General features: G+C 35.7%; 1 protein-coding gene across 1 annotated transcript in view; it reads right to left on the minus strand.

Moving 5' to 3' along the window:
* Positions 1-13,486, minus strand: part of LOC307120330 (uncharacterized protein) — a 35,626-nt gene extending 22,140 nt beyond the window's left edge. Inside the window, exon 1 of the mRNA XM_079807320.1 lies at positions 13,340-13,486. Within this exon, the coding sequence (XP_079663446.1) occupies positions 13,340-13,412 (73 nt within the window). The 5' untranslated portion in view covers positions 13,413-13,486. The remainder of the gene's footprint in view (positions 1-13,339) is intronic.
* Between the last annotated feature and the right edge of the window lie 1,159 nt (positions 13,487-14,645).

Consider the following 14,645-nt stretch of genomic DNA (forward strand, 5'->3'; position numbering starts at 1 on the left):
TCTCTCTCTCTATTGCTCTGGCCCGTGCCACCCCAGGCCCCCCTCTGGCCCCGTATGGAGATAGATTTGTGTCTTTATTACATGCGATAAAATAAATGATCCGAGAGAAAAAAAAAGTTTGAGAGAAAAAGTTATCACAATGATAGCAAAAAAGCATTTCATGAGAGAAAAAAAAATATTTGAGAGAAAAGGTTTTCATACCAATAGCAAAAAATAATAATATTTGAGACAAAAAAAAGTTGAGAGAAAGTATTTTCTCATAGAACATTAAAAAAAATACATTTGAAATTTTTTTAATTATTTCTGAGAAAAAAAATCTACTCTCAAAATACTTTGAAAAAACTCTCAAATATATATATTTTTGCTATCAGTGTGAAAACATTTTCTCTAAAAAAAAAAAAACGTTTCTCTCGAAACGCTTTTCTTTGCTCTCGATGCAATTTCTTGCTCTCGTGTCAGATTTTAGGTGTTCGACATCGGCTGCGGCCGGATTCAGCTGATCGGCAAGAGTAGCCGCGTGCAGGCGGGGAGGAGCTGCAAACGGAGACGTGAAGTCGGACACTTTCTGCTTCCCCGTAGTGACGCTCGCGCTGTGTTTGCATACTTTATCAGCTTAAGTGAAATAAATGCAATATTTGGAAAACAGATGTTTCAGAGACAATATTGTCATGTAATACTTTATGCACTGCTTAATACAGCGTGTGTTTTTACAAGAATAAAGTTCAACATATAAGCCTACACTATCAATGAAGTGGGGTCTGTTTTTAATCAGTTATATTTTGATAAACATGACAATATAACAGCGCGACTACATGAAAGGAGGTTTTACTGTTATAAAAAACAGATTTGTGCGCATTAGTGGAGCTGAAGGTTTTAGAATAAACACGAAACACACGTGATCGCTGTCATGCGGTGAATCTGGCCAATCGTGGAACGGCTGTGTCGTCATCAGAGCCCGTGCAGCCTCATGCAGTCGCTCTGGAGAAACTGCACCGGCTGTAATCGCCGGCTGCTCTCGAATCGCTCTCGCGGCACTTTGTTGACATACGTCACTGTCACGTGGCGTCAGCGCTGCCTCAAGTCGGACAACATTTCTAACCGGCATGCACTGCTTCAAGTCAGCCGCCGATCGGTCTGCGCATCGCTGGGTGAAGTCAGAGCCCGTCTACGGAGAGCCTGCCCACTCCCTATTAAGCCCTGTTGTACAGAATTTTGGTTGTAGTACCACCAGAGTTCCACTGGGGGCGATCGCCATGAGTGCAAAATGAATGGAAGTCAATGGGGCTTGACGGCTAAATTTGTCTCTTTCACCCGATTGCCGTTGAGAAATCTCAGAAATGATTGTAGATTTTGCAAGTTCAACATGGGTTTTAGGTCGAAAGTTGAATGAACGAGTACTTATGTCCTTTTGATTTCTTACAGGTTGAGTTGTTGTTGTCCATAACACGCTAGCATTCTGCTAATGAACGCTGATTGGTCAGTGAAGGACTGATTACGACCAGAGATCCCGCTTGATGGCATCGTGTCATCTGAAGCGGGACCAGAAACAAACAAAACAAAAACTCTTCTAGCACGTGTATTTACCTGTGTCAGCTGTGTTGTCGATGCCTCGAGAGAAAAGAAAGTGCAGAGCGCGAAAGCACCAGAGCGACTGAAGGATTGCCGTTAAGCAGTATCTCTGGTCGTACATGTGTATGACGTCATTGACACTTTAAAAGACTTTTTAAAGCAAATAAGTGACTCTAAAAAATCTAACACCCAGCAATGTGTAATTTATTTGCATTTCCTTTCGAATACAACATTCAAATTACTAGATAAAAAATTATATCCTGAGAAAAGTGGATTTTTATTGGTATAGCGCCATAGACCTCCATTCATTCTGCACTCGTCCTGTGAGCGCCCTCATATGGAATCAGAGAGGAACTGCAACCAGTTCAGAAGCCGGAAGTTCAGTGAGAGTGAAACTTCTCGCCATATTAGACATTCTCTTTTTTTTATTTTTTTTATTTTTTTTATTTTTTTTTATTAAATGCATAAAGGAACAATAACAACAATTTTCATCATTGTCATACCACAATAAAGGAATAATACACCAAGGTACTTCAGTCAAGATTAATCTTCAAGTCCTTAAACACAGCCATTGTTCTCGTAGCTTTTACATTTTTAGAAAACTCAATGGATTCAAAATACATTTTCACCTCAAGTTTAAATCTTACAAAACTAGGTTTACAGTTAGAAAATTTACATTTATGAATGTGATATTTGGCTAACAGAAAAATAAGATTTATAAAATAAATATAACTTTTCTCTTCACCTTCATGAAAACCAAAAATTACATTTTTATAAGTAAATTCAAAATTTGGATTAACATAGCCTTTGATAAAGTCACACACATCACACCAAAATGTCACTGTGTGAGAGCAATTCCAAAATAAATGTAAAGTAGATTCAGGTTTCTCTAAACAGAAAGAACAGAGGGTATTAATGTCAGTTTTAAGTCTTTTGAGATAGCACTTATCTGGATAAAACCTATGAATTAACTTAAAGTTAATTTCTCTCATTTTGTTGGTTATCAAATATTTGTGAGGCAATGTCCAAACTTTTTTCCAGGGAATATTATTTACAAAACCATTCCAGTAAGAAATTACATAAGGCACAGAAACAATCTCCTCCTGAAACAAGACTCTAATTTTCTTATTGTTCTTTGATTTAGATGTAGAAAGGCACTGTTTACCAACAAATGTTTTGCACAGATCCACCGAGTGATAAGAGGATGAAAAAGAAAATCCTTTATAAAGCATAAGAACTCCTTGTGGCACTGCATCAGCAACAATTGCAAACTCTTTTGGAGTAACAGGAATCCCATGCTTTACTAAGAACTCAGAATAATTACAGATTGAACCATTTTGATTAAAAAGTTGAGATACAAAAATAATACCATTTTTAAACCAACTATCAAAGAAAAGAGATTTATGTTTATACAGTAGGTTCTTATTATTCCAAATTATATATGAGTGAGGTGTAAAATTGTGTTTAAAAATGAGGGACCACGCTAATAACATTTGCCTATGAAAAAGGGATAATTTGATCGGGATTTTAATTATGTTATAATTACAGGTTAATAAAAATTTTAAACCACCTAGTTTGGAGAAAATAACATTAGGGATCAGATTCCAGATAGAAGAGGGCTTATTAATACAATTCTTTATCCAATTTATTTTAAAGGTGTTGTTTAAAGTGGTAAAATCAAGAAAGTTTAAACCCCCCTTCTCAACGGTGTTCATAAGTACAGATTTTCGAACAAAATGAGTTTTATTCTTCCAAACAAAGTTGAGGAGCATTGTATCAATTTTTCTTAGAGTGGCAGTGTCGACACTCAAAGAAAGAGCAGTGTATGTTAACCTGGACAAGCCCTCAGCTTTGGCTAGTAAAATTCTGCCCTTTAACGACAGATCTCGTTGGAGCCACATATTAAGTTTCTTTTGTGTACTTTCAATTAGTGAATTAAAATTTAACGGGCATCTTTCTAATTCATTCTTTGTTATAATAACACCTAAATATGAAACCTGATCTTTAATTTGAATATTACAAATTTCTGACAAATTACACTCTTTGATGGACATCAATTCGCATTTTGAAAGGTTCAAAAATAAGCCTGACGCTTTGGAGAATTGCTGGATATACTCTAGTGCTAACGGAACTTGGTTGGCATCGTGCAAGAAAAGTGTGGTATCATCAGCCAACTGACTGATGAGTATTTGTTTGTCAGCAATAGAGATACCACGAAGACCACTATTAGAAATATAAGAACAAAATATCTGGGAAACTAGTAAAAATAAATAGGGGGATATTGGACATCCCTGTCTGATACCACGTGACAAGTTAAACCTCGGAGAAGTACCATATTTTAATTTGATTGTACTATTACAGTTGTAATACAAAGTTCTTATATAGCCTTACAAAAATATTCACCAAAACCAAATTTTTGCAATGATTTAAAAATAAAATGATGTTCTACTGAATCAAAAGCTTTATAAAAATCCAGGAAAAGAATATAACTATTATGTTCCACCAAATCAGCATAATCAAATAAATCTAAAACTAATCTAATGTTATTTGTTATGTGTCTGTCCCTCATAAATCCAGATTGAGTCTCATCTATAACGCTGTCCAAACATTCTTTAAGTCTATTGGCAAATATTATGGCAAAGATTTTATAATCATTGTTAAGGAGTGTGATGGGTCGCCAATTGTCCAAATTGGTAAGATCTTTCTTTGGTTTAGGAATTAGTGTGATGACACCCTGCGTTAATGTAGGAGGTAAAGCTTCTTTATCAATACTCTCTTTAAAAACATTAGTTAGAAAAGGAGCAAGTTCATCAGCAAATAATTTGTACAGCTCCGCTGTAAGCCCATCACATCCTGGGGATTTATTGTTTTTCAAGCTCTTAATGGCACTTTGTACTTCCCCATGAGTAACAACGTCATCACAACACATTCTGTCACTTTCAGAGATAACTTTAATATAACTAACTGAGTCTAGAAACGAATTTGTTAACTGCTCTGAACATATTGAACTATAAAGATTTTTATAAAAGTTGGCACTAAAATTCGCTATATCCTTCGGATCCTTCACAATTTTTCCATCAACACATAACTGCTCAATTGTTGAGAGAGTAAAATTTCGTTTTTCAAGCTTAAAGAAATATGCAGAATTAAGTTCTCCTTCTTCAAGCCATCTTTTCCTAGATCTTATATAAGCACCCCTAGCCTTCGATAAGTATAAATCATCTAATTTAGTTTGCAAAACTGCAATTTCAGATTTTTCCTCCAAAGACATACAATTAAAGTTACGGGCTTGAGATAATTTCATGATCAGGCTGTCCTCAAGAACTCTTCTTTTTTTGGCTAATGTTGTTCCAACTTTCCTTAAATAAACACCAATCTCAAATTTTAGAAGCTCCCAATTGGCACAAAAGGAATTTTGAATTGTGGCTACTTTCCAATAGTAAGCAATTAATTCTTTAATTTTTTCCTTTACATCTGGTAATTCTAATAGCGAACTGTTAAGTTTCCACAAAGAAGCTTTGCTGTGGCCTGGTACACAATCTGCCGTTAAAGGGGTATTAATAAAAATAGTTTTGTGGTCAGTCAAAGGGGTACATTGAATGCCAACATTTAGATCAAAATTGGACATACATTTTGAAATGAGCCAATAATCAATTCGAGATTGCCTTGATCCATTTTTGTTGGACCAGGTAAACTCAAAATTGTTAGGGAATCTGTCTCGCCAAATGTCCACCAATTCAAATTTATCTATTAGCCCTAACAGTGCATGGCTAAAACATGCTGTCCTCTTTGGAGGATATCTATCCAAAGAATTATTAATTGATACATTCAAATCTCCTCCTAGTATGAAAAATGCATTAGGGAATTTAGTTGACCAATATGTGAGTTTCTCATCTAACATTTCAAAGAAAATGTTATTATCCCGAGAAGTGTTGTACCCATATATATTTCCCAGAATTACTGTTTGTTGGTTAAGTGAAATCACTAATAAATGAAAGTGACCCAAACTATCTGATTCTGATCCTAATATATCCCCATTAAATGTATTTCTCAAAATGCTTACTCCAGCAGAGTGTTCAGTGCCATGTGAACTCCAAATATCGTTACCCCACTGAGATTTCCACCATTTGTAATCGTCTTTAGTAGAATGACATTCCTGAAGGAAACAGAAATCTGACTTGTGTTTTTTGGCGAACAGAAAAAGAGCTTTTCGTTTAACACTATCCCTGAGCCCCCTGGCGTTAAAAGATATTAATGACAATGACATGAACAACGAACGGTATAAGAGCAAAGAGAAAGAGAAAAAAAAAACTAAAACGAAGTAACTGAGTGAACCAAAAGAGTACACCCGTTCAACGCACTTTCCTCAAAAGGAGCAAATACAACCACAAAAATGCTCACCCGGTACTAAAGTGCTCAAATTTAAGTTCAGAAAACAAAGCTATTTAAATATATGCTTTCACGTAGGAACCATTTCAAAGCCCAAAGTAAAAAATAAAATAATAAATTCAACTAATGAAATCACAGCCTTTCAATAAGGATAACAGTCAGGGAGGCTAGTTGTTAGTACCGTTATGACGTAAATATGTTTAATATCATTAGGGCAAATAATTCCTAGAGTTATCGATAAGCATTCATCCCTCTTTTCCCCTTTAAGAGAGAAGGAAAAAAAAAAAAGCAATGTAACAAATCCTAAGCAGATAGCTCACTAAACACTGAAAGAAACAGTTGGTTATGATTATACATTACTAGTGTTTTAAATATGTCTGTTGGCAACATCTTTAGCGGTCAGTCTTTTACCCTCAATTACCGCAAAGGGACCATGAAAGCCAGCCCTCTTCCCTTCCTTTCTCGCTTTCTCTACCGTCGGCCATAGAAGAGTCCTTGCATCCTTGTCCTTTTGCGAAAGGTCCTCGAAGACCTTAATCTTCTTCTCCCTGAGTAAGTCGGAGGTTTTGCCGTCTTTCCAAACTTTGTCCCGCTGGGAGCGCGATGAGAACAGGACTATTATGCGACGGGAGGATTTTTCCGCAGCAGAGCGAGGCCCCAGCCGATGAGCGATGTCAATTCCACTGTGCAGATCAGCAGCGATGCTTGGGGAAACCTGGCTAAAGACGTCGATGATAATCTGCTTCACGTTCTCTCCTGATTTCTCCGGGATACCAGCGACACGCAAATTCCACCTTCTCTTGTAAGCATCCAAGTCGTTACATCTGTCACGAAGTTCGACATTTTCTTTCTCCAATTTTCCGATTTTCTTCTCCATTTCGTCAGTTTTTTCGTTCAAACACTTCACCTGTTCACTGTGGAATTCGAGAGAATTTATTATCTGTTTAATAGAGTTCGAGTTCTCAATGACCGTCTTTTCAACTCCTTGAATTCGGCGCAAAGTCTCTTCGTGCATGGCCTCCATTCTCTGCATGAATCTCATTAGCATAGTATCACTCACCGCCGGACTATCAGAACTCGGTTTGCTTTTTTTGGCAGGGTTAGGTTCAGGAGTATCGGGTAGAGGCACGAAACCACCAGACTGTCCAGCAACTGCATCCATTTCATTGTTTAGCATTCTCCTTGCATAACTGTGCATAGCAAGATGAGTTTCTTCTTTTTCTTCCATATTTGCAAGTCAGCACAGCAATTGTAGCAAAAGCACGTGGATTATGACTAGCTACTAGTTAGTAAAAAGTGTGCGTCTGCAAAGCTTAACTAAACTGTACAAAAAAAGAAAAACAACTGATAAAGTGCGACTATTTAACTCATAAATCAAATGGCACCTTCAAATCAGTTCTGAACATGAACAGTTTTAAATTAAACCGGGATTTGAGCAAAGTTTTAAGAGCTACATCAAAACCGTCTTCTCACGACGCCATCTTGGCCCCGCCCCCTATTAGACATTCTCTGGTGAAGTCGAACAAGCCTTTTGATTTCACTGTGAGAATTGTGTCATGGGCGGGGCCACGTTCCTATTGGCCAGTCGGGTCATAGACATAATAAATACATAGACGCCCTATTGGCCGCTGGACAGCACGTCAACGACGCCGCCATATTGCGGAGGGCAACTTTCCAATAACTCTAATAACTGGAATTGAGAAAAATGCCTGCTGCGTGTGCTACTCGGGGCTGTACAAATCACCGCTCAATTGGAAACAGTTCTCGGGGAATTACCTTTCACAAGTAAGACTGAACATTTGTTTCTGGTTGTATTTGGTCGTTATATTATTATATAATTAGTATTAGTGACGTTAGTTGGTCACCAGAGTCAGACTAAAATAGCTAGCGATGACGCTACTTAGCTATGAAAGTTGAGACATGAGTTGACATGATTTATATTATAGTTTTAGCTTATATTATATTTTATATTATAAATTAAATTTCCTGAAATCGAAATATTCATCTATATATTTTTGAAAGACTTTTATGACAGGCGACTGACATATTGTGACTCTTAACGTTAGTTAACTTAAGTTAAGTTATCACACATTGAAGGTTTCCCAGACAAAGAGGTGACAGTGGGAAGTTGATGATTCTGAACAACTACGATTTCAGAGCTCGAATTCGAGCATCAGGTACGGATTTCAGATATCAAAATATAATCTGAAAAGAGGCAATATCTGTATTAAAGGAAGAGCTGCAAGATTAATTGTAAAAAGAATATTAATTCAAACACCTACATCATCTTATTCTTGAATTACAATTATTCTGCTATTTCTATTAAAACATTTGACAAGTAGGATTACAGCAAAAAATCGTGATTCATCCAGAATTGTGCAGTTCTAGTTCACCCAAATATGAAACTCTGCTGGCCAAGATATGACATATATATATATCTATGTTTATATGACATATAAATATTGGATGGCCTTAGGGTGAATACATTATCAGCTCATTTTAATTTTTGTGTGAACTATTTCTTGTGTGTGTGTGTGTGTGTGTGTGTGTGTGTGTGTGTGTGTGTGTGTGTGTGTGTGTGTGTGTGTGTGTGGTTTTTAGGGGGATGGAATAAACATCCAACTGCAGGCCAGTTCCAGGGCATTTTCCGGTGTCTCATGGTCCGGTGCGGTGTCTCTCCAAGCACTTCAGGGAAAGTGGAACCACAGGATGAGACCCTGTCGCTATCAGGGGTCTGTTCTTCGTATGTGGCTAACTCCGTTAGCTGGACTTGATTGTTGCCGATTTCGCATGATCTTGGATTGTTTGGTTCTTCGAAGCTCATCCAGGGGCCAGTTGCATAAACCATTAAGACTAGTCTTACAAGTTAGACATACATTTTTTTTTATTTAAGACTGTTCATAATTTTTTTAAATCAGTAACATAAAAACATAGACTGGCTTAATTTGATACGAAAAGTAAGACTGAATGCCACTTGCCTAACTGCTAGTGGCTCATACTAGATCTTAAGACACTGTCTTAACATAATGGCTTAGTTTATGCAACTGGCCCCTGGACTTGCTGTCATAGCAACAGGTCCGGAAACCCAAACCTGCTCAGGAGCGGTTTATTTCATGTAAACAGGATTAGGTTGCATACTTAAAATCTGTCCCAGCCACTGCTACTTTATTTCAAGAGTTAATTACTGAACCTGGGGCAATAATAATTTTAAATAATAATAATATAAAAATCATATAAAAATGAGTATTTGAAAATAATATTATAATACTATAATGTTGTGTATAGTACTATACACACAGCCACTTGATTGAGAGATTTATTTGTGATGGAATATATTATCATTTTATCAGAGGTTTACACACGTACAGTTAAAAGCCAGGTGGCTTTTTTAATTATATGATGTCATTACGTTGCTGTCTTGCCACCAGCCAATCGCTGCATTGATGATCGTGGTTTGGAGTATCTGCCCTCTTCAGGGAACACAAGAACGTGCAGTAATCTCAGATAACTTAATCCAGATATTTTAATCCAATCCGCAAATTTGTTTGTAGAACCAAATTATCCAGAGATCAGTGATCACGATTAAAAGATCTAGGATCTGTCAAATCATCTCAGATGTATTAAGCGAGGTACGAAAAACGGGCCCCTGGGTTGAAATGTAATCTCTAGCAGTAGAAGAATCTGAGGAGCTTCCATCCCCTTTTGTAAACGTTTCTGCACTTGTGTGTGACCACAGCTTCCTGCCAACCCGCTTTGGTAGCCTTGCGGACAATGCCCTGGTGTACATTTCAGGTTTTGTGTTTTTCTGTGATGTGTGCCATGGTGACCCTACAAAGGATGACTGATTATAGATGATTGATGGTTAATATACAGCCTTTTGTTATTGTTGTTATTATTATTATACCAATACTATTATTGTACCTACCAGTCACTATTTAATTTACTATTTTTATTATTGTCTATATTATTCTGCAATTGATATTACATTGTATTTGCTATTATTATTATTATCGTTGTTATATTATACCACTTGCAATTATCAATCTATTATAGTTATGCTGGTAAATTATTGTACTTTTCACTAGTCACTATTTAACTGTTTTATTATTGTCTCTATTCTGTAATTGATATTTCATATTCTATTGCTATTATTATAGTATTATACAAACTATGCTATTATCATTATATTATATAATTATACTATTCATTATTTTATTTGCTGTATACTGTTTGTTTATTTCATTGACTTTTTTTATTGACTATACACTATTTACTATTTCTCACTTTATCATGCATTTACTATTTGCATTGCAGTGTAGTTGTACCATATCATATGTATAAAGGATCCATGAGTTATCTTTGTTATTGTATATTTAGAGTATCTACCTGTAAATATCTATCATTTTAGTGCTATAAAAAAAACAGAAAGCAGCCTGTGTGATTTGTATTTGCAGTTGTTTCATTTTCTCAATGACGGTCAATTCTAAGCACAAGAAAAGCAAAAATTGGTTAAATACAGAAAATGCCTTTTCCACTATAAGAAAACTTTATTTCATTTAATGTGAAAATTAAATTATATGTCAGTATGGGCGTCTTCATAATTCTTATTCAAGTATAAAAAGCCAAACGCATTACAAGCCTTTGACAATTCCTTATTAAAATATATATTTTATAAGTGTAACTATCAAGATTTTAAGTAACTACAGAATAGAACTTTTAGTATACCACGTACATCATAAACCACTGAAATCGGTTGATAAATGTAAACGTTCTTGTTTTTATCCAGAAAAGCCGCAGCTCACCCGTTTACTTGCATTTGTTTACAGTGCAGTCTTGCCCTCAGGAATATAGCGGACGCGTTGACGTATTGCAGCAACATTCTAAAGCGGCCAATAGGGCGTCTATGTATTTATTATGTCTATGAGTCGGGTGAGCATTGTCTTGTCTTGGGAGTCGAACTGAATCATTACACCATTGTTCGGTTCACCTGCATGATACCGCCTCCGCCTTATGGCTAGCAGTGTTGAGCACGGACACTCCAATGTTTGGGTAAGATGATGACACACAGCTGGCTTAGCAAGTTCAGCATCACTGAAGATTAAACGTTAAAAAATAGCACTCATATTCAGGAATGAGTGTGTATTATATTATAGCCATCATGCTAGTAGGTAAACTTGCAAACTCACCTGGTTTATATACTTCTTATATACTTTTAAATCAAATGCCAAATGAATGTTTTGATTTAGATAGTTTCACTGTAAGTGAAGTTTTCACTAGTTTTGTAACGTTAGTTCACTGACAACCGGGGCAATTTCCCCTTCATTATCACAGACGTATAGCCTGCGATAATTAATGCGATATGGCTCAGCCAAGTTCAAGTTGACATGAAGGCTATGCATATGTGAAATATATGCTATAAATATAGCAGCATAAATTTAACCTCTTAATGTTGCTCTCAGAGTGCACCAGAATGATGCATTTGATTTAAACGTACAAATTTCCGGCCGGGGTGCATACCCCAGGACCCTCGTTGCGTTCCAGTGAACTTGAGGTCCAACCATCGTCTCTAAAAGTTCTGAGGGAAACACTGCTTACATAGTTACATTATAATTAGAACCAACGTTAATGGCAAACACCTTAGAGTTCAAAAGATCTTTACATGACTTCAATTCATGGGTTTATTTTTCATGTAGTCTCATCATTTCGAATACCCACACAGCTGTTTCATTTGTCTGATTGGCTCTACTTCATAGACTTCAAAGACAATGCAATCAATTCATTAGAAACACCTGTGGGTCCTCAAAATGGCAGATCTGGGACTAAATGGTACCCATAAATAGAGGAAATGTACATGTTTAGCCTACGATATATTGGAGGACATTGTTATTTTCATCTCATCAGTAAAGCCGGTTCCTTGATTAGTAGTAAATCGCCATCACCTGCTTTCAGATGGAGAGGCATTTACTACCATAAGTTCACTGACAAGCTGAGCCATATCGCAGGCTATACGTCTGTGATAATGAAGGGGAAATTGCCCCGGTTGTCAGTGAACTAACGTTACGAAACTAGTGAAAACTTCACTTACAGTGAAACTATCTAAATCAAAACATTCATTTGGCATTTGATTTAAAAATAGTATATAAACCAGGTGAGTTTGCAAGTTTACCTAGCATGATGGCTATAATATAATACACACTCATTCCTGAATATGAGTGCTATTTTTTAACGTTTAATCTTCAGTGATGCTGAACTTGCTAAGCCAGCTGTGTGTCATCATCTTACCCAAACATTGGAGTGTCCGTGCTCAACACTGCTAGCCATAAGGCGGAGGCGGTATCATGTAGGTGAACCGAACAATGGTGTAATGATTCAGTTCGACTCCCAAGACAAGACGATGCTCACCCGACTGGCCAATAGTAACGTGGCCCCGCCCATGACACAATTCTCACAGTGAAATCAAAATCTGACACGAGAGCAAGAAATTGCATCGAGAGCAAAGATTTAAAGGTTTCGAGAGAAACGGTTTTTTTTTTTTAGAGAAAATGTTTTCACACTGATAGCAAAAAAATATATATATTTGAGAGTTTTTTCAAAGTATTTTGAGAGAGATTTTTTTTCTCAGAAATAATTAAAAAAAATTCAAATGTATTTTTTTTAATGTTCTATGAGAAAATACTTTCTCTCAAAACTTTTTTTGTCTCAAATATTATTTTTCTCTCATGAAATGCTTTTTTGCTATCATTGTGATAACTTTTTCTCTAAAACTTTTTTTTTTCTCTCGGATCATTTATTTTATCGCATGTAATAAAGACACAAATCTATCTCCATAGCCCCGCCCCTGTATAGGCTACCGTTTGTATTCAGGATCAGGCTCAGCAAGAAATACAACAAAGAGAGAACAGATGAGAGACGGTAGTAAAGAACTGCTCTGTTAAAGATATATAATGTTATTTACTGATTGTGTGTGCGAGAGAGAATATGGTTTTACCTCCAAGACCGTGAAATGATAGAGTGGTAAGAAACGATCGAGGCAAAACTGAAGAGAATTGAGAGATGTAGGCTAATATCTCAATTTGTGTTACTTTGTGTTCAATCACTATTGCTAAAAATTGCTCTTGCAAATCATGTTATCTTATGGTCCACCCCAGCCCCTGATGTTTTTAAAACCTTGAAACTGTTGTACATCATTTTCACGTTGCACACTCATGTTCGTTTTTTATCGTTAAAAGGTGTTACACGCAATTCTGTGACCGTGTGCGCTGTCGTCTCTTTTGTCTCGTCTCTCTTTCATCCATATTCCCAAAAATAACTTCAATCCTTTCACTACAGCGCCTAGCCTACTGTAGGCTACGCTCAGACACCAATAGAAAGATTGTCTTACCATTGTCGAGTAAAAACCAGGTCACCGAGAGCAAATTAAAGAGACTCTTCACTTTCACAACTTTTCCCCTCATGCTTTTGATCAAAAAGCGCTCTGTTCCTCTGCTTCATATGGCGACGCAGTTCTTTCCCTGATTCCAGTGTAAGTGACAGCCAGTCACACACTGTGTGTGTGTGTGTGTGTGTGTGTGTGTGTGTGTGTGTGTTTGTGTGTGTATGTGTATTATTATTATGTATATATATATATATATAAATACACACCCATGCATTTAAAAGAAAATATATTTATATATAATATAAATGATATAAATATATATACAGTATACACATGCAAATATTTCTAAAATATATACATGACTGTAGGTGTATATATATATATATATATATATATATATATATATATATATATATATATATATATATATATATATATATATATATATATATATATAGAGCCTGCATAATAATTATACACACTACACGCATATATTATGTAAACACAAACTTTTATTTTGGATGTGATTAATAGATTTAACAGCACATTTACACACACACACAATATATATATATATATATATATATATATATATATATATATATATATATATATATATATAAATATATATATATAAATATATATATAAATAAATAATAGAACATTTAAAGTATATACATGTATATTAAAACAAAAAAAATGTAATAAAAATAATTTAATGAATATAAAAAATATATATAAAATTATAATATATAAAAATTAATACAAAAAAAAATGTCTACATTAAAAATATATGTATATAAATATAAAAGTGTTTCAGGTCTCAGTAAATGAGGTTGTTGTTGGTCATTTACTCCTATTATCTAAAGATAACAAAGTATGTATACCATGAGAGTGTTACAATCCACGCCTGTCCCGGACTCCATTTCCAAAGCCCCTTCCTGTCTCACACCTTGAACTCACTTCCTCATCATGTCTCCCGCTCTACCCGGATTCCCTGCACCTGGACCTCGTCATTAGTAGTGGGAACTTTTTACTGACTCTGATCTTTGAATCTCGTTCAGCAAAATGAACAAATCTTTTTTCAAGTCATTTCAGCAGAATCTAATTAAAATGCTAAATGTTAAATTTTTCAACACATTTAGTACTTTTGGAATAAAAAATAAACTATAAGCTAATGCAGCCATGGCCAAACTTTGAGAAAGAAATGATTAATTAATTGCTATATAGCTTGCTTCAGGCTGTATGCAGTCTGTTAGTTCACCTCACCTCCCAATCCAAATCGTTCTTTTTTTTTTGTCACCGTGACAGC

Source organism: Gobio gobio, assembly GCF_949357685.1.
Source record: "Gobio gobio genome assembly, chromosome: 24".
Lineage (NCBI taxonomy): Eukaryota > Metazoa > Chordata > Actinopteri > Cypriniformes > Gobionidae > Gobio > Gobio gobio.